General features: G+C 39.3%; 1 protein-coding gene across 3 annotated transcripts in view; it reads left to right on the top strand.

The window, feature by feature from the left end:
• Nucleotides 1-25,917, top strand: part of patj (PATJ crumbs cell polarity complex component) — a 222,948-nt gene that overhangs the window by 78,558 nt on the left and 118,473 nt on the right. For all 3 annotated transcript variants that reach the window (XM_008109348.3, XM_062979565.1, XM_008109353.3), the window contains 9 exons: nt 10,257-10,466; nt 11,133-11,252; nt 12,042-12,380; nt 12,729-12,807; nt 14,466-14,601; nt 16,178-16,249; nt 18,167-18,344; nt 19,491-19,601; nt 20,657-20,728. In XM_008109348.3, coding sequence (XP_008107555.2) covers nt 10,257-10,466; nt 11,133-11,252; nt 12,042-12,380; nt 12,729-12,807; nt 14,466-14,601; nt 16,178-16,249; nt 18,167-18,344; nt 19,491-19,601; nt 20,657-20,728 — 1,317 coding nt within the window. The remainder of the gene's footprint in view (nt 1-10,256; nt 10,467-11,132; nt 11,253-12,041; nt 12,381-12,728; nt 12,808-14,465; nt 14,602-16,177; nt 16,250-18,166; nt 18,345-19,490; nt 19,602-20,656; nt 20,729-25,917) is intronic.

The following is a 25,917-nucleotide window of genomic DNA, read 5'->3' as shown; positions in this document are numbered from 1 at the left end:
TAGATTCTGGCCTCTGTGTATGGTTATTGGTGCCTCTGCAGCCTGGGTCGTGACACTTTTGAGTTTCCTGCAGAGCAGAGCGTCATAGCGGGGAGCTCACCCTTGCCCGAGCTACCTGTGCCTCCTGCTAAATCCCTAGGTCAGTCAATCAGGGCCTCAAGGCCAAGTGCTAGTTGGCCCTTACAGACAGCTGCACAGGGAGCCACCGATTCGTCAGTGGTCGATGTCATCCCTCCAAGAGGCCAAAGGTTGACGCAAGGTGCACGGTGGGAGTCCACTCCACAACAGCAAACTCCTCAATTGTTCCCTTCGACGCCAGAGTCCCAGCTTGTCTCCATCATCAGAAGCCCCAGAAGAGATCTTAAGGACAAGGGTGTCGAAAAGTTTTCGGACAAGCCTGAGGAATTTCTTCTCTGGAAGGCCACCTTCCAGAGAGCAATCAGAGACTTAAAGTTATTGCCTGAGGAAGAACTGACTCTTCTGGCTGCATGGTTGGGCCCAGCCTCATCCTCACAAGTTAAGAAGATCTACGCAGCCCACGTAGCCGATCCCGACAAAGCCCTGGAAAAGGCCTGGGCCAGGTTGCAGCAGAGATATGGGGCCAGCACAGAGATTGAAGCATCTCTTATGGACAAGCTCCAAAGGTTCCCAGCTTTGAAACTCAAAGACTTCAAACTCTTGTGGGACCTCAGCGATCTCCTTACGGAATTAGAGTCGGCCAAGGAGAATCCAGAACTGCCCGGTTTGAAGTGCCTCGATCAGCACCTGTCCCAGAGGCAGATCTTGACCAAGCTGCCCTTCACTTTGCAAGAACGCTGGGGACAGGAGGTCTTCAACTACAAGGAGGCCCACTCCCAGGCATACCCTCCATTTTCTCATTTGGTCCAGTTCATCACCAGGGCAGCCAGAGAAAGGAATGATCCACAGACGGGCCTCCCCACCTTATACCAAGGGACCCAGCCAGAGAAGGCACCTGAAGTGGACAAGAAACCACCTAGAGAGGCCAATAGACCTGTCAGCGTAAAGGCAGTCGAAACTCAACACAAGACTGACGAACCCAGGTCGGAGGTAAAGGAGTTGCTTTGCCCTATTCACCAAAAGCCTCACAGCTTGGCCAACTGCAGGGAGTTTAGTAGAAAGACATACAAAGAAAGGCAACAGCTAGTTCAAAAGCAGGGAATCTGCTTTAGATGCTGTGGAGCAACTCCACACTTTGCATCCAACTGCAAAGAAAACATCAAGTGTGAGAAATGCAACAGCCTCAAGCATTGCACCGCAATGCACAACTCCAATATCATCTCCCACCCCAAAGAGAACGCTTCACCAAAAGAAAAGTCAGCAGTCGAAGGCACCGACAAGCCAGCCGCACCAGAGATGCAGGTGGAAGTTTCAGCAGTCGCCTGTACAGAGCTGTGTTCTGACTCGCACCCAGTACAGAGTTTGTCATCCTATCTGCCTAGCGGATGTATATCCAGCCAAGAGCCCTTGGCTTAGAAAGAGACTCTATGTGGCCCTGGATTCACAGAGCAACGCCTCCCTGGCTACTCCAGAGTTCTTCCGCATGTTTGACCTTAAAACCCAGACGGTCGACTACACCATGTCCACCTGTGTAGGGAAGAAGAAGTTGCAGGGTCGCATAGCATCCGGCTTTGTTGTCTCCTCTTGTGACCAGAAGAGACTGTTCGAGTTACCAGACCTCATTGAGTGTTCCTCTATTCCCCGGAACAAAAGGCAGATTGTCACCAGAGAAGTCGTGGAAGCCCATCCTCACTTGCGAAGGCTGAAGAACGCCTTACCTGCTTTCCGTCCAGATGTGGACATTGCCCTTCTGCTTGGTGCGGACTGTCCGAACTTGTTCTATGTGAACGACCAAGTTAAGGGACCTCCAGGGGCGCCCATTGCTCAGCTGCTACCACTAGGCTGGACAGTTACAGGCCCAGTGTGCATAAACAAGATGCACCCACCATCGTCGTTGGACTCCAATCAAGCACAGGTGCTTAAAGGTGGACGTCCTACACTTGTGCGCAGTTGCCTAAGTCACATCTCAGTCTACTGCCAAGCAATAACTCCAGAGTATTCCTCCATCTTCAAAGTCTCTGAGAGAGACGAAGCCACAGCGCTCTCGAAAGATGAGCAAAGGTTTTCGGACATTATGAATGCTCAAGTCTCACGAAGTGCAGAGGTGAAAGCCTGCAAATCAACCACAGAAATCAAGATGGGCCAAAGATCTTGTCTGGAACGACACCATTTTGAATGTTTTTCGGAGTGGCACAGTCTTCTTAGAGCAGTAGCTAGGCTTATACATCGTTTAGCTTGCAAAGATAGTGAGCCTTTACAGGTCCAGGATATGATAAAGGCTAAGAGCGTCATATTCAAGTCAGTGCAGAGATCTGCTTTCAAGCAGGAAATAGCTAGGCTAGAGCAAGGGCTCAACATCCCTAATCAAAGTCTTCTAAATGAGTTAAACCCATTTCTAGACAAGGAGGGTATTTTGAGAGTTGGAGGAAGGTTGGCCAAGGCTAAACTCAAGGTGTTTGGTCCTTGGGAAATTGTTACCAGAAAAAACCAGGGGTGGTGTTGTAAATAACAAGAGGTGGGCAGTTTTGTTTACTTGTTTAGTAATACGAGCTGTCCATATAGAAGTCATAGAAGGGATGGACACCATCATTTTTAAACGCATTAAAAAGGTTCATAGCCCTCAGAGGGCCAATTAAGTCAATTCGGTCGGACTGTGGCACCAATTTTGTAGGTGCGACCAAAGAACTCAATTGTGTGTCTAGGTTTGGGAGAGACCCAAAGGTTCAGAACTTTACGAATACTGAACAAATTATGTGGACTTTCAATGTTCCTCACGCCTCCCACATGGGTGGTGTTTGGGAGAGGATGATTGGTATTAGTCGCAAAATCCTTAATGCCATGCTTTTGAGTCATAGGTCATTGACGCATGATGTTTTGGTGACACTTATGGCGGAAGTTACCGCAATTATCAACAACCGGCCGCTGGTTCCCCTTACCAGTGACCCTGAGAACTTACAACCACTGACTCCTGCACTTATTTTGACACAAAAGGTGCCAGGATGGAAGGACATCATGTTGCCAGTTCCGGACGGAACTCACCGTGCCCTGTGGAAACAGGTGCAGTCCTTGGCCAACCACTTTTGGAAAAGGTGGAAAGCTGAGTACTTAAGCCAGCTTCAAGCTAGAAGAATCTGGCAAAGCCCACAGGACAACATTGAGGTTAACAACGTTGTGTTGTTAAAGGACAAAGACTTGCCCCGCCATGCATGGCCCATGGGCATTGTATTAAAGACCTTTCCTTGCCCGGACGGTAAGGTCAGGAAAGTTCAATTAAAGACTTGCAACAGAGGCAAAGTGTCCATTTTGGACAGACCAATTAGTGACCTCGTGTTGCTTATTGGAGATGTTTAAAGTTCTAGTGTTTGTATTGTTGTGTATACAAAGGTGTTTGTATGTTTTTGATTGGTAAATTCCCACATCCTGGGAATTTAGCGGGGAGTGTTCCGTCCCCCAGGACGATGGTTTGCCTTACCTATTGGTCGTTTGTTTGTTTTCCCTCCTTTGCATTTTGTTTGAGCCTCTGGCTGCAAAAGCCTAGGAAAAGTGGCTTGGAATCTGCAATAGCTGGCTGCAGTTTTCTTTGCAGTGATTGGTCAAAGAGTGCAACATCTTAGGACCGCCCTTTTTACCAGGGTCTAGTCTCCATTTTGGAGCTTCATTCTGGCTATAGTCTTTCAACGTGCTGGAGCTGTGCAAAGCTAACTGGGACAAATCATCCTCAAAACCAGGCCAATCTAAGCCTATCCAAATTAGATAAGTATTGAATTATATTGATCTGGAATATGAAATCTAGTTAGAGGAGCAGGGCTATTCTGTCGCTTCTAGAACTAATCTTTGCTGTAAAGATAGGGAAGGAAAGAGTTTCTCCTTCTAATATAGGCAGCGTGATTAGGGTATAGTGGTTTTATAGTCACCTTTGCTTTCTGGAACCAGGGATAATTCTGTACCTAAAACCTATAGAAATTTGTTTCATTTTCTGCAACTTTAAGATCTGTGCCAGGTTTACAACCTTGTATGAATAAACATTCTTTTTTGAAGTTATCCAGACTCAGTCGTTCAATATCTATAGGACAGCTTATAGGGATTTGCAGTTCGCCCGGATAAAGGACAGCACGTTTCAGTTTTATAGTTTTTTATTGTCCGGCGGACGGCACAATCACAAAGAAATGAAGAGACAAAATCATACCTCTAAGAGATCTGGAATAATATCTCTTAATCAGACATGGGCAAACTTGGGCCCTCTAGGTGTTTTGGACTTCAACTCCCACAATTCCTAACAGTCTCAGGCCCTTTTCTTTTCCTCCTCAACTTAAGCAGCTCTTAAGAATTGTGGGAGTTGAAGTCCAAAACACCTAGAGGGTTGAAGTTTGTCCATGCCTGCTCTGAATGGTTTAACTTGAGACCTGAGTGCAGAGTCCGTGTATTTTAAATGCTGGTTTTCTTGTTTTCAGTTTCAGTTTTCAGTTTTCCAAGTTTTTGATTTTAGCAAAAAAAAGTGTGGCTGATTTAAAAAAACAACTAAAGGCAAACATCACAAAACAGTAAAATCAGAAAGTGTCCCAGTAATTCCAGGTGAAAAAACCATTTAAAAATTCAGCAGCAACATAAAGGATGCAAAGTATGGGTGAAAATAATTGGGTTAATAAGTAAAATGGGGAAACCAGGGAAATTTTTCTACAGATAATTAGGATGCCAGCACAGAGAAGGCTCTTTGTCTCTTCATTCAGACCTGTACATAGAAGCATCCAGAGAAAGGGTTCTGAGTATCTAAACAGATTTATCAGTATCTGAACAGATATCCCTGACCCAGCCTTTTTATAACTGGCCACAGTCATTTTGTAATCCTGGACATTAGTTTGTTGAACCTTTACTGATGCAAGTTGCTTCTGGTGTGAGAGAATTGGCCATCTGCAAGGATGTTGCCCAGGGGATGCCCAGATGTTTTGATGTTTTTACCATCCTTGTGGGAGGCTTCTTTCATGTCCCCACATGGAGCTGGAGCTGATAGAGGGAGCTCATCCGCGCTCTCCCTGGGTGGGATTCGAACCTGGCAGCCTTCAGGTCAGCAACCCAACCTTCAAGTCGCAAGGCTTTAACCCACTACGCCACCAGGGTTTCTCAAGTCTCTCCTGACACGGAAAAAAAAAAAACTTTACTCATGGAGTTACAAAGAAAATGGTTTTTAATATTTTATTTAGTATGTCTTAACAGGTCCTTGGCATTTTAGGATGCTTTTAGTTGTTGATATTTTGTTTGTTAAGTTAATTAGGTTGTGTTATACTATGTTGTAATGTAATAACCATTGTAATGTGTCTTAGCTTGTTATTCTTTGTTTATTGCTTTCGGGCCTTTGCCTCGTGTTAGCCGCCCGGAGTCCCTGCGGGGAGATGGTGGCGGGATAGAAAAATAAATTATTATTATTATTATTATTATTATTATTATTATTATATTGTTGAATGTGTCTATTTTGATGTATTGTCTGTAGGATTTTCTTTCCGACAAATGAATGTTTCTCTTATATGTTGGAAACTGCCCTGAGTCCCTTTGGGGAGATAAGGCAGTATACAAATAAAGTTTATTTATTTATTTTAAAAGTTTTGACTTCAAAACAAAACAAAACCCCAAAACAAAATAATTTTAATATTTGAGAAATTTTATATCTTGAACTGAGACCCCTCAGCTATTGACGACCGCCCCAAGTGAATGAGTATTGACATAAAGGCTTGTTACTGAATTTAAACAAATGTTTCGATTTTCCTTTTTGTATCCTTTTGGTTATTTTGCAAAGTGGAAGCTAGTAGAATGAAAACTTCAAAACATAATTTTTGATTATATGTAAAACTCTTTTATGTGTGTAGAAATGGTTTCTTTGGATCACATCAAATGCAATCAAACCTAAAATATTGCGGCGTTCTGGTTAATAGGACCACTGTAATGGGGCAATTCCCATGAATTAATTTCCAAAATCTGATCTTTGCAATTATTGGTCATGATGAAAAGGGAAAAAAGTGGTCAAAGGGATACTGATATCATCTCTTAATTCAATATTGCTAGCATTCATGTTACAGTAGAGTCTCACTTATCCAACATTCGCTTATCCAACATTCTGGATTATCCAATGCATTTTTGTAGTCAATGTTTTCAATACATCATGATATTTTGGTGCTAAATTCGTAAATACAGTAATTACTACGTAGCATTACTGCGCATTGAACTACTTTTTCTGTCAAATTTGTTGTATAACATGATGTTTTGGTGCTTAATTTGTAAAATCATAACCTAATTTGGTGTTTAATAGGCTTCTCCTTAATCTCTCCTTATTATCCAACATATTCACTTATCCAACGTTCTGCCGGCCCGTTTATGTTGGATAAGTGACACTCTACTGTATTTAGTAGATATGTGGGTTTTTGAAAGGCCAAACTATTTTCATAAGCTTGATACACGTGTAAATGTATATTTACCTTAGACACTTTTGAAAAGACTGATGCTTTTCAAAACAAGAATAACAAACTTACAGCTGAAAGTCCAAATCTCAAATTGCTAAACTGATAAAATAAATCAACTTTGTGGACAGTTCTCCTCTGGCTTCTACCATATATGGTCATTCAGATATTTTGGGGTAAATCTGTTCCTCTGTGGAGCAGAATGTATGTATTGCTGATTGATCTTTCCCATTGTGTAGCATTTCTTTTCTTTTCCTTCCTGTGCAAGAGCTCCCTCTGCTTGAAAATTGTAGTTTTAGTTTAGTTATGACTTTTAATTAACTGATTTTTGCTTTATGATTCTATACTGCTTTTTCTGTGTCTTAATTAGATTTTATCAGACTTGTTTGTTTTGTAATAACAGACTGACCTCAGAATCCGGATTCTAAATCACTTGACTCCTTCTTCAACCTAAAAAAACATTTTTTCAAAAGCAACTTCTGTTCAGATGGAACTCTTGGAAAACCACATTAAATAACATGTGTCATTGACTATTATTCCTTACTCTTTCTCGCTCTAAGAGAACAAGGCCAATATTTTTATTGGCAAACATGTGCAAGTCATGTAATGAGCAGGGACAATAAAATCCCATACTTGTCACTCATTTGTCTGGAAACTAGGCCTGAATTTTTGGTGATGGTGCCTAATTCTTTAGTTACAGGCGCTTGTTTCTTTCCCAGATTCAATCTAGATAGAATAAGCTCTGTTGGACCAATTAGTTTATACAAGGGCCCAGAAAGGCTCGTATAATACTGACTTGGAGTCATTTTAGTGCTAAGCAAATATTGTCACCACCCTGCTCTTAACTTGAAGCTTTTTTATTTCCTGTGAATTGTTTTATGTTGCCTTTATATTTTATTTTTTTCCATTTTAAACATTGATTTATTTCTTGTTGTGAACTACCCCAAACTTTGTTGTGAGGAACTATATAAAAACTGTTGGCGAAATAAAAGGAAGACTACTTTTGAAAATATCACTCCTTGATGTACTGTGTGAAGGGTTTGCAGATCATGGGAAAGCATCATGGTGAATGCCATTTTGGATGGCACAGTTGCCATGCTTTTTCTCACCAGGAGTCTATGTAGTATGCACGGGCTTTGAGAAAAACAGGAATACCAACCACCTAGAAATGAAGTCTTTGGCTCATGCAGTAGTTCCCAACCTTTGGTCCTCCAGGTGTTTTGGACTTCAACTCCCAGAAATCCCAGCCAGCTTACCAGCTGTTAGGAATTGTGGGAGCTGAAGTCCAAAAGATCTGGAGGACCAAAGGTTGGGAACCACTAGGCTAATAATAATAATAATAATAATAATAATAATAATAATACTTTATTTATATACCATCCTATCTCCTGGATGGGACTCAGGGCGGTTTCCAATCATAAAAACAACACATACATTACATAGCAACATAATAACACATTATTAAGCAAAGTAAAACAATACAATTATATAGCAATAAATAACACTTACACAACCTGATCAAGGAAATGGGAACCATAAACCCAATATATTAAAATGTATCATTTTAGGCTAGATCAATCTTGTGCAATATATTCAGGCTCAGAAATCGGCGGTATTCCAATGTAATTACGCAAAAACCTGCCGACACCACCAGGTCTTCAGTTCCTTACGGAAATTGGATAATAGGGGCATTGTGTGCTCCCTATAGCCGGCTCCAGTTAGAAATCTGGCTGCCGATCTTTGAATCAGTTGAAGTTTCTGGGCCGTCTTCAGGGGCAGCTCCATGTAGAGAGCATTGCAGTAATCCAGTCTGGATGTAACTAAGGCATGGACCACCGTGGCCAAGTCAGACTTCTCGAGATATGGTCGCAACTGGCGCATCTGGGCATCAAGCGCCAGAAATGAATCCAGGAAGACCCCCAGACTGCGGACCTGCGCCTTCAGGGGGAGTACAACCCCCTTGAACACAGGTTGCCACCCAATACCCCAATTGGTCCCACGACTGACCAGGAGGGCCTCTGTCTTGTCTGGATTAAGCTTCAACTTGTTAGCCCTCATCCAGTTCGACACAGCTGCCAGGCACTGGTTTAGGGTCTGAGCGGCTTCCTTGGAGTTTGGTGGAAAAGAGTAGTAGAGTTGGGTGTCATCTGCGTAGAGATGGCACCGAACTCCAAAACCCCAGATGACCTTGCCCAGCAGTTTCATGTAGATGTTGAAAAGTATGGGGGAAAGAATAGAACCTTGCAGGACCCCACAGGTCGAAGGCCAGGGGTCCGAGCAGGTGTCCCCCAGCTTCACCATCTGGGAACGATCCCCCAGGAAGGAGCGGAGCCACTGGAAAGCAATGCCCCCAAGACCCATTCCCGAGAGCCGCCCCAGAAGGATACCATGGTCGATGGTATCGAAAGCTGCTGAGATGTCCAGGAGAACCAGAAGGGATGCACTCCCCCTATCTAGTTCTCTGGGGAGGCCATCCACCAAAGCGACCAAAGCCTTTTCAGTCCCAGTTCAGCTAAGGGATAGGACTACAGAAATCTGGCAGCAGGCTTTACTTCGGTCAGGTGTTGAATATTTAAACCAACTTCTCAGGAACCCAGCTTCCTTTGGAACTGGAAATTCATCCCTGCCCTCCCTCTATTGTGCTGGTTTTAGACTTTGTATTACTTGAATTTTCTCAAACTTTGTTCACTCCCCCCCCCCCCCAATGGTATCTGGATTGAGATGGAAGGAGTAGACATTGTATGACCATCACAAGGTTAAGGGTGTCTTGCTATGGGAAATGGTGGGAAGAGGTCACATCCAGCTCAGTCCTCACAAGTCAGTAATGATAATGTTATCGTTCCATCATTATTCTTTTTTGTAAAGAGATGATGATGATGATGATGATGATGATGATGATGATGATGATGATTGTTATTATTATGTGTATACACCACTTTATCTCTCCCAAAGGAGATTCAATATATTGATGTTATACTTTAAAAGTAACAAAAAGAGTGGTATTGAAAAGCAGTAATTTATGGATGCGAGAGCTGGACCATAGGGAACAGGAAGACTTGGAAAAGATAATGATGCTGGGGAAAATGGAAGGAAAAAGAAAAAGGGGGCTGACCAAGGGCAAGATGGATGGATGGTATCCTTGAAGTGACTGGCTTGATCTAGAAGGATCTGGGGGTGGCGACGGCTGACAGGGAGCTCTGGTGTGTGCTGGTCCATGAGGTCACGAAGGGTTGGAAGAGACTGAATGAATAGACAACAAAGGGAAGTTGTGTAGAATATAAGAAGTTCTAAATATGAATTAGGTTATCTTTGCCATCTATACTTACAGCTAGAGAATCATGTACATTTCCCAGTCCCTGTTTCTTCCTGTTAAACCTGAAAATGTGGAGAAGACTGGCTGGCTGCAGCTTTTTGGACAGCTCAACTCCTAGACTTTATTTGATATCCTAAAAATATGAGCGGTTGCAGCATTTCTCTTATAGAACAAATCAATCCATGTACAAAGTACAGTGCCATATACGGAAAAGCTTTGGATTGATTAAGCAGACCACATGATGACCACTTCCTGTTTGGATTAGATCTGTGTTTCTTTATTTCAACACATTTCCTGTGACCTTAGTGTTCACACTTTTTTCTACCCCTTTTCTCTCTACTATGTCATTAATTTTTGAGAAAGCAATTTTCTTAGTAATATTTTATGAAGATCACATTGTCTTTTTACTTATTTTCCAGGACCCTTTAGAGCCAACAAAGGCAGCATTTGTGGTCAGTTCACTGGTGCCAAATGGTGTAGCTGAACGTGGTGGTGAACTATTCCCTGGGGACCGTCTGGTCTTTGTAAATGACGTATGTTTGCACAATATGACTCTAGGAGAAGCTGTAGAAGTGTTGAAATCTGTGCCACCAGGGATTGTTAATCTTGGAATCTGCAAACCTTTGGTGGTAAGGCCTATTTGTCTTTTTGTTCTTTGACATATTTTTCCAGCTCAGTGATGCTAGCACTGGATTTGCTGCAAGTTTGCTGTTGATCTCATTTATATTTAGGAAGAGATGAAGAGCAATTTCTGTCCAGGGGGGAGGGACATTCCCCTCCTCTGCTTCTGAAGGAACCAAGCCCAGATTAAAGTGGTTTCATCCATTTTGGCCATAAACTAGTCTTACGTTTTCCACCCAAAATATTTTAAACATTTAGTTGGAACAGTTACAGCTATATTGAAATACTCTGCTTAGGCCAGTCAAAAACACAAATGCTGATTAGTTTCCAAACTTCCCTGTTCTTTACACTAGTTTCATTTATATAGAAACTTACCAAAGCAAATAAGCTAAATCTGAAGATATAAAGTTAATGTAACATAAGAGCTTAAGTATATTTTTTATTGCGCCCATATGTTTGGATTATTGTTTCTTGCAATTCTTTTGCATTTCACCATATTTTCTATGTTCTGGAATCTGTTTCTGTTGTTGTTATTATACTTGACTCATATACTTCTGCTTTACTTTCTACATTCTTTTCTGTTTGTTTCTAGCTCTGCTTTCCACAAGTTAGTTTCGTGTTTTCTTCATAAAGTTGTGTCTTTTTCTGATTTATTGTTGTTTATTGCTTTTAAGGGAGAAAATAAACAACCTGAAAATGCATCTATTGTGGATACCAGTAGTATTACCAGAAATTCTTTATCTCAAGAACCAATCAATGATTTTGAGTCATCAATACTCCTTGAAGCTCCTAAAGTTTGTATTGATTTTTTGGGGCATTACATTGAAAATGGTTTTTGCAGAGAGATTTTTGAGGGTGTTGGGGAGAGAAAAATGAAGATACTGCTTCAGTCAGTTCAAACTAATTTTTTTCTCTGTTGGTGTTAGTTGTCCCATATCCATAAGATGCCTGTTTTTGATAGGAAGGTGTAATGCTTCAATTTCCTTGGAAACATGCAAATGCAGATTTTATCTGGTTTGCACATGCTCCTATTTTGAGTCATACATAAAGTTCATTTTGTAGGGCTAACAGCTGCACCTCATCTTTCATTAATATAGCATCAAGAATGTGTTGTGTTCCCTTTGTCAACCAAGAAACACCCCTGTAAGTCCTTAGAATACATCCTGCAACATCCAAGTAATGCACAGTTCACTAGAATCTGATTTCCAAAGTAAAGAACCAAGCATCTAATGAGACTTACTCCCAAGTAAACATCCATGGGTTTGTTTTGTAGCTTTCTCCAAAGTGCATCTTCTGGATGTTAACCTGGTAAACATCCAGAAGATGCACTTTACCTTTACCTGTAGAAGTGTTAGTTTTCCATACAAAGTTAGGTCTTATAGGGCTGTTTCATTTTTCTAATATAGTGGGAATTGTTTTATGAAATCAATTCTTGAGCATGCATTTGTGTCATCTGCATGAAAGAGAGAATGACTATCATTTGAATGCTCCACAAGGTTTTAAGGACACACAGTGGAGGAAAGCATGAGACTTTCGTATTTTTTAAGAGGAAGAATTAAAAAGCTCTTCAACATTTTAAACAGGACTTCAGAGATGCATCTTTCTCTAAAGAAGAAGTTGTTGATGAGCCAATCCTGAATTTGGGAAGGCAGTTTCAACTTGCTCAGAATGAAATAGATATCACTAAGGAGTCATGGGAAATGCATGAAATTTTGAAACCTGCAGTGGAGCATGTGAGTGCAGAGCGGGAGATGCTCGTGGATGAAGAGTATGAGGTGGATGAGGATTACTATGGATATATGCTGTTGGATACAAAGGAAATTGCACCAACTGCTGAAACAGACTTCGGAACTGCAAGGCAATGGGCAGAGGAAATGGAACCAGTAAAATCGAGTTCTCCAGTGAGCCTTAGTGCTGAAAAGGTACGTAACTTTATATTGAATAAAAACAAATGGACAACTTAATTTCACTGCAGATGGGATATCGCATTATATATGTTATTTTGTTAATTCTGGGTAGAACTCCAATACTGAAATAATTTGAGAGCATTCAAATGGGAAGAAACGAGCATAGTGTTCAAAGCATAATTAAAATAATCATAATAACTGACTTTAGAAAGAAGACTCCCCTGAGTGGATATTTTCATAACCCAGAGTTATTGAATTAGGTTTAAAGTCTTGCTTCAGCCTTTTTCAAACAGTACAGGGATATTTTAGTGTTATTCAATTTTAAAATGCAGTTGTTGTTTTTCTTCTTCTTTTATGGTTAAGACTGAAGAAAGAACTTGTACCAGTTCAACAATCCCTGGAAATTCAGTAGAGTACAGCCAGCCAAATGCTACACTGGAAGGTAAGTGAGTTAGTCGTTAGCAAAAGAAATCCACTCTCAAATTATCTTCATTTAGTTTTTAGATTTTGTTTGTTACATAGAATGAATATAAGATCAATTAACCATGGATACTTGAAGATTTTTGTCAGCTGCCCTGATGTAACTGTCACATTCTTCTTGTTTTTCTGCATGGTTAATTTTATCTTCTTTTCTTTCTTTCTTTCTCTCACCCTTTCTTCTTCTTTATTTATACACCATTCTTACCTTTTTTGAAATAGTTATATTTTTGTTGTTATTTCCACCAGTTTTAGTAGTAAACATTCAACAACTTTGGGGGAAGTTAAATAAAATTATCCAAAAATAGTTATCCAATTCATGATAGAAATAACATGGTGGACAGTTAGTCGGTGACTTTGTCATGTTTTGATTGGAACAGTTTAAAGGATTAAAAATATTTGGAATTTGTTAGAGATATTGGTGTAATAAACAAAGAATATATGGAATATATGGAAATAGTGGGGATGGTCAATGGACCTCAAATTATAAATCACAGCCAAATCGCTTCACCAAGCCATTAAAAACCTTCCTAACATTGAACTGGCATACTCCTTATTTTGCTTATTGTGCATTGAGTACTAATTTCCAAGCTTTGGTAAAGCATTATATTAAAAGGACAGTTTGAGAGAGTGTGTACTTGTGTTTTACACAGCTGCAATTGAATTTGGCAATAAGCATAACCAGAAATTTCCAGATACCTTCTCTCCAAGAGTTTTTCAATACCATGCTGTTGTATTGGATTTAGCTGTAGGATAACAAATCAGGAAATAACATTGGAACAAAAAGAGAAGGTTTTTAATGTATCCCACTGTAGGTTTCCCCTGACATTAAGTCTAGTTGTGTCTGACTGGGGTTGGCACTAATCTCCATTTTTAAGCCAAAGAACCTGCGTTGTCCATAGACACCTCCAAGGTCATGTGGGCAGCATGACTGCATGGAGTGCCGTTACCTTCCTGCAGAAGCGGTACTTATTGATCTACTCACATTTGCATGTTTTCTAATTGCTAGGTTGGCAGAAGCTGAGGCTAATAGCGGGAGCTCATTCTGCTCCCCGGATTCAAACCGCCAGACTTTCAGTCAGCAAGTTCAGCAGCTCAGCGGTTTAATCCACTGCGCCACCAGGAGCTCCAGTGTAGATCTAGACATTAAAACAGGTTTTAGTGAATTCTGTTTTACAATAGCTTGCTGGCTAGTTGAACTGCTCAGAAAGATTAGTTGACATGAATAGCTATGAATAATAGAAATCTATCAAAATATTATAAGAAAGTATGGGAACAAGAGACAATGCTTCTTAAAAAACAAACTTTCTGGGATGAAGAAACCACCCATAACTGGGAAATAGTTAGGATGATGTTCTGGGACCCAGTCTTAAAAGTAATTTCCCAAGCTATAATGGATGCTTTAAAATATATCACAGATGTATAACAGTTATGCTTTATGAGACTGTTATTAACATGAGTCCCTTTCTCCCAACTATATCTAAACATGTGTTATTGTTGCTTTTCCCTTACACTCATAAAGCTTATCTGCATTCTTTGCTTGACTACCATTTCCTCTTCCTAGACAGTTATTTACATCAAAGTCTCAGCATGATGGAACAGTAACTCATGTTTTATTATAAGGTGCCAAGATACAAAATGACCATGAAGATCTTTTATGCATTGATGGTGATGATACTGAAAGAAATAGACCGAGGGCTGAAGAGTTTGACATCTCCTTCACTAAGGATTCTGCCTTCGTCAGAGCAGAGCCATCAAGGTAAAAGGGTGTTCAGGGTTTCTTAAGAAAAGGCTTCGTTCATTTTCTTCATCTGAGCTGAGTTGTCAAGCTGCATTCTTTCCCCCCCCCCCCCATCATTAAGGGGAAAAACATGATCTGTTACTTTTGTTTTTCATCTCAATCACAAAGATAAAAGTAAAATACTTATAAATACTCATCATGATCATTTGTTGAGGCCTCTTACTGTCAAAAGAACAAATATCATGCTTATTGATAAAGATAATCTATTTTGCTAATTAAATATCTGTTGGAGATAAACACAAGTGGTAAGCCACATTTCTGGCTCATGGCAACCCTCCATTGATATTATCATGGGATTTTCTTGGCAAAAATTGCTCAGAGGGAGGTGGATGTTTCCTTGCTTTTCTCTGAGGCTGAAAGAGTGTGACTTGCCCAAGGTCAGCTGGTACGTATTCATGGCTGAGTGGGGATTTGAAACCTGTGTTCAAACCACCATACCACACTGTCTTGCGAAAGGAATATAATGTAATAGGCCAAGCAATTTTTTGGTTTAACATCTTGCCTCATTTATAAATTCTGTGATTTGTCTAAGGCATCTTAGTATTTTAACCTGACGTCTCATCATACAGACAATAATTATAGATTACTCAAAGGTCATTTTTAAAGTTACTAAAATCATAGTTTGCTTTGGCATGACCATTTTTGGCCTGCATTTGTGCCTGAGGTTTGGTAAACTCCTCTTTACCTGTTCAAAGATGTATGGTCATTTGCAGAGCTCTGAATTATGTTACTGTTGTAGTTATAAAAAATGAAGAAGGAACATAATATTTTATTAAATGGGTGTTCAAAAAAACATCATCTTGACTTTACAAAACCAGCAACTTTCTATCTTGTACGGAGGGGTCATCTTAATTAACAGAAAGGCAATATTTGCAGAGCATTTCTTCTAAACTGGTGTTTCAACTTCAATATATGTTTACTAAAAAGGAAAATATATAACTCTGAGGGTTCATCTACATGTACACCAAAATCTGGGACTCATCCAAAGCAGAAATGTTCTGAACGAGCTTCAGATGAATGCTCTGGACTGTTCCTGGATGCCCTAGAACTATTCAGACATTCCAGCATGACCTGCAGCAGTGGTGCAGGTGGAGTCCAGATACTCCATTTGGACTGAAACCCTTACTTCCTTTCTCCCAAAGATGCCTAGAGGAGTTTTTCAGACCTCTCTGCCAGCTGCCACAGCAACAAAAGTAACATACTGTAGCTCTTATCCATCCTCTTTTCCCTTTGCAACAGAGTTCATGTGGACAACAGACTAGTTCTTTTTGGAGCTGATCTGCTATCCACATTCACCCCAAAGTGTGAATCTTCTCTGGAGTTTCACCAAAACCTTGGAGCATTCCCCAGTTTTATATAATGTAAGGTCAAACTGGACATAATTTGGACCTCGAAGTTCAATGCAAGGTTTTGGACCAGTGTGAGTAAGTCCTGAAAAATGCACAGATTTGATTTCTATATTCTACATTGCATTAGACAGATAGAAATGGTATAGCTTGTATTGGCAGCTGAAATGTATTTCTATTTTATTTAGTGAATTGCCTGAGAGAGAAGAAGGAGAAGGAGAAGAAACGCCAGTTTTCAGCCACTGGGGAACTCCTCAAATGTAAGTTGATAAATCTTTCAATATTCTCCTGCTTTCAAATTATTTGAGGCCCTTGAGCAAGAAATATTTATGGTACATGCCTGTCTTACTTTTCATCTTTTGCTGAAGGCTGCTTGCTCTGTCATTTATTTTATACCATTCCAGAATAGAATTTGCTATATACTGCCAATACAATTAATGCTTAGCAGATGTCCTGCTGAAAAAGCCTATATCAGCTCTGTTGCTCTTTTGTATGTGCCAGTTATTCTCTGCATTGGAGATAGTCAATTAAATGTTGTTAGTTCACCTGCACATTCCTCAGCTTTTATAGTATGTTACTAGCATCTCTCACAAGTAGGACAATGTCTTAAACTATACTTTAGTGTGTGTGTGTGTGTGTGTGTGTGTGTGTGTGTATAGGTAGGTAGATATTTAAAATGTATATGTGGTAGAAATGTACTCAGTAGGGACACAATTTAATGTAGTTCCCTCGAGAGCAGATATTCCATGGCAAATCTGAGTTTCTTTCTGTGTAATGTGTGCAAAGGCCTAGACCTTTGCAAACAATGACCTGTAGCAATGATTTTTGAAAAGAAATCCTGGTTCAGAAATATTTAAAACAAATTAAATATGTTCATCCATTAACTGGAAGAAAGAAAAGACACATATTTATTCATGTAGTGATGTGTGATTATTTTTTTACTCTGTACACTAAATATGCACATTTAATAATTTTTTATCTATTTTAATATTAATATATAATAATTCATATCCAAAGTAATAAACATTCAAAAAGAAAAAAGGAAATAACAAACACACACACACACACACACATATCACATCACACATGCATACATACAGGCAGTCCCCAGGTTATGAACAAGATAGGTTCTGTATATTTGTTCTTAAATTGCATTTGTTTGTAAGTTGGAACAGGTAGATTTCTTGAGTGTAACTCCAGCCAAAATATATATTCTTTAGCTTTTGAAAGCATAGAGAAGGGTTAACACCACTATGGTATTTGGTTTGCTGTCTGTCCCCCTGTTTAGAAGATTTCACCCCACTTTTTGTCCTTGCAATAATTAGCTTTTGAAAAAATTGGCTTGCTTTAGAAAATGGGTTTGGTGATGAAGCTTCAGTGGAGACACCTTTTCCCCATGATAACTCTTTCAGGAGTGAATTTTTCTTTCGAGGGGCACATTTTTCTCACTTCCTGTTGTCTCACCCCCGTTCTTAACTGTGAGTCATTTGTAAGTCAGATGTTTGTTGCTCAGGGGACTGCCTGTATATGATTAAAACTAAATTAAATCAAGACTAAAACATATTATTGAAACACTATACTATGATCAAAAAAACAAAATAACTCTGACCCGCAATCCAAACTGTAATGAAAACTACAAATACATTATTCTATCATTAAGATCCAGCTAAATTAAATTTACTAGAATTACTAGGGGCCATAATCACAGATTAGTATATTGATAGATTTCTTATTTCTCAAAAAGTACATAAGCAGTTTTAATTTTTTTTTAATTTAAAAAATCAGTTAGATTTTAAGAACCAAAGTAGTTTGGTAATTTGGAGAAATTCAGCAGTATGAATAACAAATTCTTCTGTTGCCAGTGTTTTAGTCCATTACTAAATTTGAGCAAACAATATTCTCTTAATTTTTTGCTTACATAGAATTGATGGTATTTCTAGATCTTTTGGAAACATTAAACGTATGAATGTTTTGATTTCCATAAGAAGTATGGATAGATTTTTGTGTGTGTCATTTTGAGTAGTCTGCAACACATATATTGCTTCTCATTTTTAAAAAGTTTATGCTATATCAGAGAAAAAGTGTTACATTTTGAATATGATCCAGGACCACAGAGTTAAACAAAATTCCTTGAAGGTACCCTTGCCATTTTTGAAACAATGTGATTCTCTCTGCAGTGTTGAAATTTTCCGAGACCCCCATGAGTCTCTCGGTATCAGTATTGTAGGTGGCCATACAGTTATAAAGCGCTTAAAGAATGGTGAAGAGCTTAGAGGCATCTTTATCAAACAAGTCTTAGAAGACAGCCCAGCAGGAAGAACAAAAGCATTGAAAACTGGAGATAAAATACTTGAAGTAAGTACCGGCAATCTTTTACCTTTTAATTAGAATATATCTTTCTTAAACTAATTGGGAGTAGCACCATATTTTGAAATGGAATCACTTGACTTTAACTCCCATTCAGATGACTTTAATCCTCAAGAGTCAGATTTCAATTGCAAAAATTATATCAAATGCAAGTACAAGGTAGGCTGTGATTTTGCAAACTGCGTCCTAAATTATAGCTGTTGGCCATACTCGTAACCATTGCCTCCCCCCAATACACACAAACTGTACAGAATTGCCCCAATCAACCTATTGATATCTCTTTCCTTGGAGAATTTTTGAGTTTGTGTTGTTTTGGTTGGTTTTTGCTCCAGGTAATGTAATTACCGGGATGAAAGAAAAGGTATGCTATTTTTCAGTGAACTGTGATAACAGCCAGAAGTTCAGTGCTTATCCCACAATATATAAAGTCTGCTTCTTTATTTTATCTGGAAGGTGGCCTATAGAAATAATTAGTAAGTAAAATAATAAATACATGTAAATGAACTTTGCATTCTGCATTTGCATATAGTGTTTGTGTTTTGAATGTGGTCTTGATCATGTTTCCTGTGGGAATTGTCTACGTTGCTCATCCATTTGAGAAATGTGCAAGAAGATGTAATGGGATGCATAAACACAGAAAATACAGTATTGCAACTGTCCTGCATTTCCTCTGTTTGTACCCTTCGTAAATGGGTAACACTACTCAAATGATTGTGTTGTCTAATCTCTTATATCAAGGCAGAGTCTCTTTTTTATGTGTTTCTGTTGTTTTGTTCATATGTCTATGTCTATAGTGGAGATCATTTGTCCACAAACAGAGCACATGTAGAACTGAATGCTTTGAGGAGTGAAGAAAATGAACAAATTGTTGTCAAACCCAATGCAACAGCTATGTCTTATGTTTTTACCATATTACCAATGTTATTTTTGAGAGGATAAGCAAATTTTCTTTCACAGATTATGTTATGCTCCTGCTGGTAAAGACACATGTTTTGATCATGATGAATATATTTCATAGATAAAACTTTTTGTGGTAGCTTTTTTCAGGTGCTGAATTTTACAGGCTAAGAGCTTCTGCAAAAATCTCATACTGTGAGAAGAACAGAAAATCTAAATAGGTTCATTGTTCTGCAGGTGTCTGGAGTAGACCTACAAAATGCCACTCATGAAGAAGCTGTAGAAGCTATCAAAAATGCGGGCAATCCCATTGTTTTTGTTATTCAGAGTTTGTCTACTCTTCCAAGGGTGAGTCATCTTTTATTTTTAACTCCCTAATCCAGCTACAAGTATAGCATGCTGTTTCTTTGAGAATACGGGGTTTAAAAGAAAAGCAATTTGTCTCCTGAAGGTATTGGTTGCTAATGAAAAAGAAAGCTACATGCTGTATTTCAGTTAATTGGTTCACGTCTCATCTTGAGTTAGAACCATAGGGTTCAAGATAGCAAATGACATTCAAGAACAAGTTCAAGAATGACAACATCAGAATTAAAATTAGCTCAGGCCTGTTACCTTCTGACAGCTAAGAACAACAGGTCTAAATTTGGAGAAGTTTTGTGGGCATGGTGTTGTGGATTACATCTCCCATCAGATTTAGCCATTATGACTGTTGAGGAGGGATTAAAGAAATACAGTTTTGACTTATTCACAGGTTTGATTAAAAGGGTTCACTCTGGGAATCTGCTTCTCCAGTGTGACTCTGTAGTCAACTTCCTCCAGTCATGCTGGGGGACCTAGAGATTTTGAGAGATAACACCACTATAGGAATCTCAAGGTTGTCCAGTGGAATTCTATAAGTTTACAGTGGACGCTGACCAGATAGTCATGCTTGGAGACTTAGAAATTCCTAGGCCTTCCAGCATGACTTTTAAAACTGTAACAATTTCCTTTATCATTTTTTTTTTTTTACTTTCACAGAGGCTCCGAGCCGCTACCCTAGAAAATATAGAAGGCTAAATGTTGCAGAGTTTTAGAGCAGTCCATTGAACTATCTATCTATGTTCTTGATTTAGAGATTTGTTAAACTGCCAAGTAACCATCCCATTTAATATATACTAAGCTGTGTTTGGGGTGTCAACAGACTGACAGGAACACCAAAATTATCGAAAGTATGAAAATGTTTGAACATTAAAAGAGAGGAACCCCAGCTTAATGGGCATTTCAATAAACAGGAAATGCTGATTTATGGAGAAATTCAGTAGAGAGATTTTTTACATTGTTCTGTTTGAGGTCTTACTTGTATATAAAGATATATTTTTTTTGGTTAGGCATAGCATAAAAATAAAACTCTTTGTATTCCACAGATGGTTTGCATAGGGAATCCTAAGAAAAGCAAGGATGACAAGGAACAAGACACAGCAGGAGAAGTTACACAGGTATTATAAATGTAATCATTTGACTTCCAAAATCATATTTAATTAGCAATTTATAACATTTGTTATTTCAAAATACAAGGAATCCCTTTAAAAGAAAGAACAGAAATAATATCTGCTGGATTTTTTTTTGTAAATTTGCTACCATTTTATAATAAGTCAAATAAAAAATGTTTCATAGAATCATAGCTAGATGGTCACTGAAAAAAATGCATTTTCCCCCTAACCAGTCGATTGCAATGCACTCATTGGCATATCCATGTCTGATCAGGATAGCATAGCACAGGAAATGAGAAAAAAGGGGTGGAAAGTAAGGGATCCTGCAGGAATTATATATTTTCCTGGGAAGGTAATTGTTTACCTTCTGGTCAGCTGTGTTTCAGCATTTTCTGGAATGCATTAGGGGTTTCCCAGTTTTGAGCCCTGCATGGGATATACAGGCAATCCCCAAGTTATAAACATCCAATTTACAAATGACTGATAGTTAAGAACAGGGGTGAGACAACAGGAAGTTAGAGAAATCTACCCCTCAGAAGGGAAATCCACCCCTGAAAGAGTTATTATGGCAAAAGGTCTCTCAGCTGAAGCTTTATCACAGTCGTTTCCACAAGCCCATTTTTTCAAAATTCAATTATCACATGGACAGAAAGTGGAGAGAAATCTTCTGAACAGAGGCACAGACAGCAAAGCAAATGTCATAGGAGTGTTAACCCTTCCCTCTGCTATCCAAAACTATATCTATATCTATAGCTACAGTATATCTATATCATCTATATCTCTATCTATCTATCTGACTGGAGTTACACTTAAAAAATATATGTTCTGATTTACATTCAACTTAAGAACAAACCTAAATAACCTATCTTGTTCATAACGTGGGGGACTGCCTGAAATCTAAGCGGTTGCAATGCATTATCTGCTTTATTCCAGACTTTCTGGTGAGTTTTTAATATGCTGTTTCTGACTTGATGTGTGCTGCAATGCACATGGGGGGCTATTTTGTTGACATTACACCTTTTAGCTGTCTTTGAACTGCATTTCAGCATTTATATAGAACCTCCTGCAAATGAGCACTAGAAAGGGAGACAGGAGGTTAGTGAAGGGGTAAAACTGGCCAGATAAGCCCAATCAATGAATTCAGTTTTTTGCATTTTCATGTTATTGTGTTCCTGGTTGGAAATAACAATTACAGTCACTAATTCCACCTGTCGAATTTCTTCATTAAGTAAAAAATTTAAGATCTATGGTAACGTAAGATAATGGATAGAAGTTTCCTTCCCACAACCTGAATTTTAGGGCTAGTGCTTTAGAGAAATAGTATTTCTGTTGGAAATAATAACTAGGTGACGACTTTTAATTATGTTTTCCCTTACCTCTTGTTCTAGAACTTTGCAGGAACAGAGATGGCTCCTGGAAATTGATAAATTAGGTATTCTGAAGGAGCCAGTCTCAGCTGATTAATTAGCTCATCTCATTTGCATAATATAAGGATTATGTTTCAGATTTATACTATGACTATAACAACCCCAGTAATAAGGTGGTAGGCTTATTTTCAGTTTCTGTATTTTATAATTTGTTATTGAAAATTCATTCAAATAGATTCTAGGCCTTTACATTTTTTAGTTCACAAACTTAGCACCTATCCATATATAAGATAGGAAAGATGTCTCTTTCATGCTACTATAACACCAAAAATAGCTGGTTCGCCAGCTTGTGCATCTTTTCATGTAGGCTGTCAAGATATAAAAGAAAACATAGCATTTTAAGACACACCATGCATATACACCAGCTACGGACTTTTCCTCTGAGAGATTTCTAAGTCAGAGGTGTATTAAAAAGCCAGAAGAACTGAGTGCCTAGAGGGTATGCTTGGTTTCAATCTGGGTGATTACAATTGCTAATTACTCAGTCACTAGCAATTTCTTCTTTTTTCCTCTCTCTTTTTCTCTATCTCTGTATGCATCTCTCTTCCTATTTTCTGTGTGATGTACTTGAATCATAAGGGTTAGGATGATTGCTCCAAGGCTGTGGAATTCCTTTCCAAAGTTGCTTCGAGCAAACGTTTTATTTAACAAGGCTATGAGCAACCACCTAACCGGATGCAAAGGAAAGGGCTTTTATGCATTTTTAATTCACGTACTTCTAAAATTGCTTCTATTTCAGTTGTGTATTAATCCTAGAATGTTTTTAAAATATTGCAACCTATCTGGGTATGTGTGCATATGTAAACTAGCATGTTGTCTTGAGATCCCATTATAGCAGAATTAAATTAGGAAATTAGAATCATAGAATAATAGAGTCAGAAGAGACCTCATGCGCCATCCAGTCCAACCCCCTGCCAAGAAGCAGGAAATCGCATTCAAAGCACCCCCGACAGATGGCCATCCAGCCTCTGCTTAAAAGCCTCCAAGGAAGGAGCCTCCACCACAGCCCAGGGGAGAGAGTTCCACTGTCGTACAGCCCTCACAGTGAGGAAGTTCTTCCTGATGTTCAGGTAGAATCTCCTTTCCTGTAGTTTGAAGCCATTGTTCCGTGTCCTAGTCTGCAGGGCAGCAGAAAACAAGCTTGCTCCCTCCTCCCTATGACTTCCCCTCACGTATTTGTACATGGCTATCATGTCTCCTCTCAGCCTTCTCTTCTGCAGGCTAAACATGCCCAGTTCTTTAAGCCTCTCCTCATAGGGCTTGTTCTCCAGACCCTTGATCATTTTAGTCACCCTCCTCTGGACACATTCCAGCTTGTCAACATCTCCCTTCAACTGCGGTGCCCAGAATTGGACACAGTATTCCAGGTGTGGCCTGACCAAGGCAGAATAGAAGGGTAGCATGACTTCCCTGGATCTGGACACTAGATTCCTATTTATGCAGGCCAAAATCCTGTTGGCTTTTTTAGCTGCCGCATCATATTGTAGGCTCATGTTTAACTTTTTGTCCACGAGGACTCCAAGATCTTTTTGACATGTACTGCTGTCGAGCCAGGCATCCCCCATTCTGTATCTTTGCATTCCATTTTTTTCTGCCGAAGTGAAGTATCTTGCAATTGTACGGCATATTGCAATTAAGTATTTACTCAATTAGAGATTGATTCACTTGTTAGCCTTAATTGTTGGAGTCCCGGTGGCACAGCAGGTTAAACCGCTGAGCTGCTGAACTTGCTGACCAAAAGGTTGGCAGTTCGAATTCGGGGAATGGGGTGATCTCCTGCTGTTAGACCCAGCTTCTGCCATCCTAGCAGTTCCAAAACATGCAAATGTAAGTAGATCAATAGGTACTGCTCTGGTGGAAAGGTAACAGCACTCCATGCAGTCATGCTGGCCGCATAACCTTGGAGGCATTTTCAGATAATGCCGGCTCAGATAATGGAGATGAGCACCAACCCCCAAAGTTGGACATGACTATACTTAATGTCAGAGGAAAACCTTTATCTTTTAAATCCGTTGAATCAATGGAATTTACACACATTAGCTTGCCAAGTTCTAATTTATGAGTCTACTCTAGTTGGGAGGAATACCATATTTATTCAAATCTAATGCTCAGCTTTTTTGGCTAAATTACCTCACCAAAATTAGGGTGTGCATTCGATTCATGAAATGCAGTAATCGTAGTGCTGAGCCAAAGCATAAGGGGAAGTTTCTACAGGAGTACCTCGAGCTCCTGTTTGGGGGATGTCACCTCAAATTTAATTGCCATGGCTAAATGCTGTGTGATCATAGGATTTGTAGTTTGGGGAGCCACCAGCATCCTTTGGCAGAAAAAGTTCAAGACCTACATGATTTCATAACATTGAGCCAGGGCAGTTGAATAAGTGCTCCCCAAGGTTTTCTTTTCCATTGGTAGAAGCTTTTGTATTCTAACACTTTTGTTTTTTAAAAAAGGAATTCTAAGCAGACAGCAACTGTAATATACACCTTTTTGGCCAAATTACAGATTGCACTTTTTGCCACTGCACATTACATTATATTACGACGCTCCATGCAGTCATGCCGGCCACATGACCTGGAGATGTCTATGGACAATGCCGGCTCTTCGGCTTAGAAATGGAGATGAGCACCAACCTCCAGAATTGGTCACGACTGGACTAAATGTCAGGGGAAACCTTTACCTTTACCTTACATTACATTTGGCAGCCAATCCTTCTTTTTGGTTTCAGGGTTTTGAAAATTGAGGTTTGCATTAGATTCAATGACACATTAGACTTGAATAAATATGGTTAACTGGATTTAAGTTAAAACTTCCCTGTCATCATCTCTGTCTCTGTATCCATCTCTTCCTTGTTTCCTTTCTATGGGGAGGTGACCACACAAGCAGCCCAGTGCACCTAGCTATAAGGGCTGTATAGCATCTCATATTAACAATTGTGATAGGAATTCCAACAGTGGTGATGAGTATACTTATTAGAGTTTCAGTCATAATCCTTATATTAGGGGCTTAAACCGTGTTCAGTTTGTTCATTCACTTCTAGTTTATCAAGCTGAAAACTGGCCTAAAGTAGAAGTAATTCTTATGCTCATAATGACCAGACAAGCATGAAACAAGAGCAAAGCTTCAATCTGAGATTATTGTCTTATACAATAGATGGTCCTGATTTTAAATTAGTGTGCATAAATGGGTGAGGATAAATAAAACATTTAAAACCACTAGAAGTTGACATCCCTTTCAAGGGAGCAGGTCTTCAGCAGAGTGGGAAAATATTTCACATTCATTGGCACAAGCTGCAGTATTTATTCCAGCCGAAGTTTCAGTGAAATCAACCATGAATGTTGATGATTTCTCCCTTTGCCTCCGGCTTATGGATGGTTGTGAACAGAGTGGGTGATGCAAGGCATGTTATTTCAGGCTATTAACAAATAAAAGCACCGTTTCACAGTGCGTGTTCTTCTAACCGCCCTGAGTCCCTTCGGGGAGAGAGGGCGGTCTAGAAATAAAGTATTATTATTATTATTATTATTATTACTGACACATAGACAGAGTATGACACAGGAAATGAGATATATATGCTGGATTTCATATCACAAAATCACAAGTCGAACACTTCCCAAGCATTTAGGACTGTGTGATGTATTTTCGGATGATGCGTGCAGATCCCAGTAGGGTGGCCTTTATTATTATTATTGTTGTTGTTATTATTATTATTATTATTATTATTATTATTATTATTATTATTCTACCAGAAGAGAAACACATTCTTCTTGA

Source organism: Anolis carolinensis, chromosome 4 (assembly GCF_035594765.1).
Source record: "Anolis carolinensis isolate JA03-04 chromosome 4, rAnoCar3.1.pri, whole genome shotgun sequence".
Classification (NCBI taxonomy): domain Eukaryota; kingdom Metazoa; phylum Chordata; class Lepidosauria; order Squamata; family Dactyloidae; genus Anolis; species Anolis carolinensis.
Note: the sequence above shows the minus strand (reverse complement) of the source record. Positions and strands in the feature narration are given on the sequence as shown.